This window comes from Haliotis cracherodii, unplaced genomic scaffold (assembly GCF_022045235.1).
Source record: "Haliotis cracherodii isolate W230 unplaced genomic scaffold, xgHalCrac1.p SCAF_6, whole genome shotgun sequence".
NCBI classification, from domain to species: domain Eukaryota; kingdom Metazoa; phylum Mollusca; class Gastropoda; order Lepetellida; family Haliotidae; genus Haliotis; species Haliotis cracherodii.
Genome location: NW_027266319.1, coordinates 66600030 through 66606764, shown reverse-complemented (window position 1 = coordinate 66606764; position 6735 = coordinate 66600030). Strand labels below are relative to the sequence as shown.

Below are 6735 nucleotides of genomic sequence, written 5' to 3'. Positions count from 1 at the left end.
AGTCTGACTGTTGCAAGTCTTTTCGCCTCTTGTCTTAACTGACAGGTCAAATGAACATTGTTTTAATCCCACTCTCCGTTGATTGGCTACTGAATGTGTAGGCGTGTCAAGTTATGTGCATAAATTAAACGATCACCTGATTCATGTCACGCCACTGTATGTATTCCTACACCTAGAATGTTTATCAATGTCGTCATTTTTGATATATGCAACTGTTTTGGGTTAAACTATTGTTGATAAAACATGTTGTCGAATTTAATTATAAGGATTGACTGTATATTTTTTTCGGTCCATTGAGGTGTTTCGATTCATACCTCGTAACTAATGTTATATTTGGGATAACACTTTCTTAGTAAAGTACAGATTCTAGTACTTTTTTGGGGTTGAGTCCCGTCCGGGATTCTAACCCACACCTGCCAGGGTGAGGCACCTAATCGCCAGCACACAAAGTCAGCAATCTAACCCACTCAGCCACCGAGGCTTCCACAAAAATGAAAGTCCGACAACTGGTAGTCTAGATCACGTACTTTGAGTAGCCCCCTGACAAGTGTAAATTGGCACGGATCCCATGGCCGAAAGCTATGAATACACAATGCCATTTAGAAAGTGGTCAAATGTAACTAATGTTATATTTGGGATAACACTTTCTTAGTAAAGTACAGATTCATACCTCAATGAACCGAAAGAAATACACAGTCAATCCTTAAATGTGTTCCTGGAAGTGGATATCTGCGAATGTCATAGGGACTGACACGACACGTGTTAATAACCGGTAAAGCGCTTCCAGCACTGTTAACGTTGCTAAAAATACAATTCAAAAAGAAATCTGCATTCATAACAGTTTTTCACAATAAAACTAAAGTGTCCGCACATTCACAATTCAAACATGTACATGTATGTGCAGACAATCCAGTAAACGTTACACATGCTTCCCCTAATGTGTTGATTGATGTCGATCACTGTTATACCTAACACTTTATAATGTAACAGTAAATACATCTTGACAATACGCTCATTAAGGTGAAGCCTCTTATATTATCAAAACCATCAACACCTTATAATCAGAAATACGTTTGTACATGATTGGTCCAGCCGGGAAATGAAACACTAAAACATCACAGATGTATTAGGGTTGATAGATTGATAGTATCGTGTCTCGTGTACTTACCTACAACTATCATATTCCATAATACATAAAAAAACTCTTTAAAAACTCCATACTGATGTATTTATAGGTTGTCATGGTGATACAGGTGGAATATTTCTGACTGGGATGCTGAAACCACTGACTATCTGCGGTTCCATACAAAACAAAAGATCCACACACATAGAAGCCAGATGTGTCATGAAAGACATGTACAAAAAACTGTTTCACATATCACGCGACTCTAAAACTAAAAAAAGTGGATAAGATATAAAACATCTGAAAAACTGGGTTTCTATATTCCTCGGGATGCAAACGTATATATTAAAAATAACATGTCTCTTTTTCCTCTTCCCCTAACAAGGAGACCAAACACAAAAACAAAATCTGCTGATGGCCAAAAGGTCAGAGGTGACTGCCTTCTTCTGGGTTCCTGCATTTCGCCAACAACTGAAAGGTTATTTATATGTGTATGATGATATTTGTCGGTACACATGCACTTTACATCCCTTTTGACCCTTAACTAGTTAAATGTGTGTTGTGCACAGCGCACAGATCACAAATCAGGTGAAGTTAAGCAACGTCGGTCGGAGAGTAGTTGGATGGGTGCCCCACACTGAAGCACATGTACCACATGTGGTGTCTCCTTAGGCAAGTGACTCTGTTCGAAATGTGCCTCTGTTCACCCAGCAGTGAGTGGGTACCCGTTAGGATGAGATGGTAATGTGACTATTAACCTTCTATCGCCTCACAGGCAGCTTGGGTTGTATACTCCCCAGGGAGATGAGAATGAAAATCGAGTGCTCACTGATCCATTGACCGGGATAATAATAGTGTAGCGCTATGAGCATCCACTTGGTGAATGGAATCTGGCTGGCGCATTATTATTATTATTATTATTATTATTATTATTATTATTATTAAAAAGCCCACGTGTTTAGATATTTAAGGACAATTGGTTAACATTGGAAAGCATGTTTACAAGTAATATGTCATCCATTTTGCCTGTGGAAAATGTTTCCTGATCAGTTGACTTCTCTGTCCTTGGTCAACATACCCCGGCATGTTTACAAACATTGGTCACATGTTGTTTATACTGCATCCTTGTAATGGTTACAAAAAATTACAACTGTGTTCTCTGTCTGCACGTGTATGGCTATTTATTAGAATTTATATTTTATTGGAAATAAATTCATTACTTTTAGTTTTAAAAATAGGTTAATCAGTTCAAATGATGAGGAAAATTGCACTTTTTTTTATCAGGATTAAGAAAACATTCTGAAAATATTATCAATATTATTGTATTGCAATAGGTGTATGCCTTTTATTCGGTTATTGGCCGGGAACGCCACATTAGAATATCAGATAGCCGAACACAGATTCTGCTGTTGGTACCGCGAATGGATTAGCCGTGAATGCAGTCAACCGTGAATGCATAAAGTTTTGTGATTTTGTGATATATACGAGGCATATCAAAATGCATTAGTAGAAATACGCTTTATGATTTCAACGAGTTATTCAGAAAGAGTACAAATCCCGCGTCAATGAACCGTGTCTGGGCCCTTACTGGTCCCGGGAACGCCAAGAGGAGTTTTCCCTCTAAATATCAAATTTGGCGCTCCCGGGCCAACACCTTCTATTCAGACTGTCCTTCATAGAAATTGAGTTTCCTCATAGATCAATAAATTATTTATCAGTTGACCTCAAATGGAACTTCCTGAATTTCAAGCGAACATATTGTTATGTTAATTAGGGGCTATGATGTGAACCTTATACTAGTGTGACTAGGATCATTATATAATGAAGGAAAGATTTTACAACCTCTGGTTAATTGCTGTATTCAAAGGTACAAAGGCAGATAAAAAAATCGACGTAAAAGATACCATTATTTTTAGGGACCGGTCTTTTATAACATGGTGGGGTGAGTCAGAGGTTTTTGATTGCAATACCGTACTGAAAATAATAACCCTCCCTTTAAGCTTGTCATGAACAGTTTTGATAAATATGATCAAACGATTCAGGTACAATTTTCAGTACACCCCATTAAATACCGTTTGCGTCAATGCTATGCAGTCAACTACCTCGCCCAATGCATTTTCTCTACACACCTCAAGGAGCGGTGTGTCAAATGTGTTCATGGTAATATAAAAACTACAGTTAGACCATTAGGGTTAAAGTTACCCTCGCCGCGTTGAAAGTTAGGCAATATGAACGTGATGTATTCGTCTACAGTTAGGCATTTGGGCGTTGTACATAATTTCCTTCCTTGTCGATAGCAAGCCGATCACTGCTAAATTTGATGTGCTATGAAACTGTGTACTTGACCTGAGTCAGGATATATTGCATAGAATAAATAATGATTGTCCTGGTTGATTTACTTCCGGGCGGTATGAGGGAATTCAACATGATTATATCAAACACGTTTTCTATCCCGTCTATTTATTGTGCAGTTTCATATGCAGTGACAAGTCTATCAGATTAATGCGTCAACATTTTCCTCAGTCTGATACTATTCAAATGGTGATGGCAGTATCGTGAAATGTACAGAAGCTAACATATTCGTGTATTTATTCAAGTAAGATATGAGTAAGGACCTGGTTCTATGCCACAATAGTTGGGTTGTTTGTTATATATGATTGTTTCTATGACAACAGTGTGTGGCATTGTGAAGCATGCTGAAGAGCGTGTATGTAATATTTCACTGAAACCCAGTAATGCGGTTCAATACCACTGGAGATAGAACTGGGTCGATCCCGACGCCCACCGACTACTGGAACGTGGGGGTGGGGCGGGGATGGGGCGGGGTGGGGTGGGGTGGGGTTGGAGGACAATGGTCATTACAGTTATGAATGGGGCAACGGCGATCGGGGTGAGTAGGGATGGCAGGCTGGACGGGAGTAGATGGGATATGGGATAAATTAAATTTGGAGGGGGGGGGGGGGGGGGGGGGGGTCTTATTTGCACGTTTGGGTTTTCGGCGGATCCTCAAAGGAAAACAAGATTTACTGGTGGGTGCATCATTATCGGAGTTTGTAGTTTTAAACGAGGAGAGAGACATTGTAACTTACAGACTTAACAAGAATGACAAAGTTGTATTACACTTACCCAGAGGAAATATAAAACTGTAAACACAAAACACTAAAAGTCACCAAGTCACTGACACATGGCATTGAGTTCAGTTGGAATGTTTTGCCTTTGATGAAGTCCTTGGTTTTCTTTTAGTTACTGCGCGGACACGGGCTTCGCATGTAGGGGTCGTTGTTCATGCGTTGCTTGCAGCTGTGGAAGGTGGAGTCCAAGGGTACTAGTTGTTCTTCACATCAGTTTGTCGTAAACCACACATCACAGTTATAATATGTGACAGAATCCTCTTCACCAAGCAACAAAGTGTCTGATTTGTGGTTTACGTGGCACAATTGACAGACAGTGTGGTCAACTGTTCTCCCATTCACAACGTTGGTGGTTGCCTTCGTCAAGCTGACTTGTGCTGTAGACTCAGGATGGAAGGATATCGCCTTCGTCCGCAGCTGGCTCCCCACATACCATATACACAGTGTCACTTCATATTGGAGTGTCCCAGTGATGCATCATCCATAGAAATAGATTGGCACAGTGATCCAGTGAATTTTGAGAAATATATCCCTCTATCAAGTCGCCATTGCTCAAAGTAATCTCCTGCATGAATATGATTTACGAAACTATAGATACTGTAGGAGACAATGTAGACTTCTTCAGGAACACACCAATAACAACACCAATAACAACACCAATACCAACACCAATACCAATTGTAGGGTAGCCATAAGCCGGTTTCTGCAAAACAGGATCAGAGTATACTGTTTTCGGCATTTCACAAACTTGTTCTGCTGTTGGTCGTGTGGACATGTCTCTCCGTAAGGCTGCCTTGATCACGTCTCCCAGTCCCTGGTCAGTGACATGACGGAGGTCTATTTCCCCTCTTACCTCGGCCAGACGGCGTCCAGTGTAGTAGGCAACTAGTTTGTTGTGGTCAAATTCAGGACGCAATAAAGCAAAGGCGACAGCTCCAAGAGAGAAAATATCACTTTTCTTGTCCAGAGCCTCTTCAGGGGGTGAAAAAATAGTGTTTCTGGTCCCATCGTCCCCGTCACGCTCCCCGTCACGCTCTCCGTCACGCTCTCCGTCACGCTCTCCGCCATGCTCTCCGTCACGCTCTCCGTCACGCTCCCCGTCATGCTCACCGTCACGCTCCCCGCCATGCTCTCCGTCACGCTCTCCGTCACGCTCCCCGCCATGCTCTCCGTCACGCTCTCCGTCGAGCTCTCCGTCACGCTCCCCGCCATGCTCTCCGTCGCGCTCTCCGTCACGTTCCCCGGATTGTCCCCCGTCATGTTGCCCATCTTCCCTGACATGTTCCGGCGTCAGGCGACGAGCTGCCGATCCAAATCCTCCTATTTTGTAACTCGGTCCAAGGTCCCATGTCACTAGGATGTTTTCTGGCTGTATATTTCCGTGTATGATATCAATCTTATGAAGAAACTGTAAACCACTGGCAATGTTGGACATGACAGAAAGACAGTCGGCCTCGCCTAGAGGACTCTTCATGGTTAAACATTTACTCACATACTGGTCCAGGTTGCCCAACTCGCAATATTCAAAGGTCAATGTGAAGTCATCTGTAGTAACATGGATATCACCAATCATCTTTACAATGTTTTTCGATTCTGCGCATTTTTGTAGTATGTCCCTTTCGGTGGCTACACATCTTCGTGAACACACAAGTACTTTTTCAAGAACCGTTTTGTTATCTTTTTTACCTTTTCTCACTGTTGAGAACTGACCTTGGACAAGATCTGTTTCCGCCATTTGTCTTATGGGTAGAAGACTACATCCTCTGAACAGTCTCTAGGAAATGCGACGCAGTACATTCAGTAGTTAGATTCAGTGACGTGTAATTATATATAGACTGAGCACGTGGCTGGACTTGGCTGGAGTCAGCCATTCATGTCGTGCTTTCGTTTTCCTCTGTTGTCTATGAAAGGCCAGTAGGGCCGCCACCATTCGCCTCTTCCCGTATTAATAACCGTTTTCCCGAAATGACACGAATTTGTTTAAAATGGACCACGACTTGTTTCAATAAGGAGCACTATGTAAATAGTCTCTCGTTTATAGACCAATGTCAAAGCCTGAAAAATATTTTTTTACTGCATAACTCGAAGAAGTATTTCTGTACAGTCAATGGAACTTGGTACATGTGATCACTTAGGGTAGGGTCCAGATAGTGAAAGGCCACGAATCACCTGCGTTTAAGGCCAAGGTCACATTAAAGGCTATTTTTACAATATGTTACAAAATGCCCTTTTCTGCAGATATGCTTGTATCTGTTATGTTATTTAAATACGTATGTGCAACAGGTGTTGACAATCGTATGATATCAGCAGTAGGTCATGGTGGAACATGTCAAAAATGCCATTTTAATATGGTGTGAGGTTGTTGCCTTTCACCAAACCGAAGGTAATGAATGAATGAGTATTGTTTTACCTCGTTACAGCAATTTTCAAACATGTGCATATTAAGAACATAGTAAAAGTATTATGTCAAGGATCATATAA

At 41.4% G+C, this 6735-nt stretch overlaps 1 protein-coding gene across 1 annotated transcript; it reads right to left on the bottom strand.

The window, feature by feature from the left end:
• Positions 1-4323: 4323 nt before the first annotated feature.
• On the bottom strand, positions 4324-5713 carry LOC139445967 (uncharacterized). The gene has a single exon (XM_071227216.1). It carries the CDS (start codon positions 5687-5689, stop codon positions 4835-4837), a length of 855 nt encoding a protein of 284 aa, XP_071083317.1. The 5' UTR covers positions 5690-5713; the 3' UTR covers positions 4324-4834.
• Positions 5714-6735: the final 1022 nt, after the last annotated feature.

What these genes read in the sequence shown, in the direction of transcription:
- LOC139445967 (XM_071227216.1), bottom strand. Translation starts at nt 5,689, where the DNA reads ATGTCCAACATTGCCAGTGGTTTACAGTTTCTTCATAAGATTGATATC.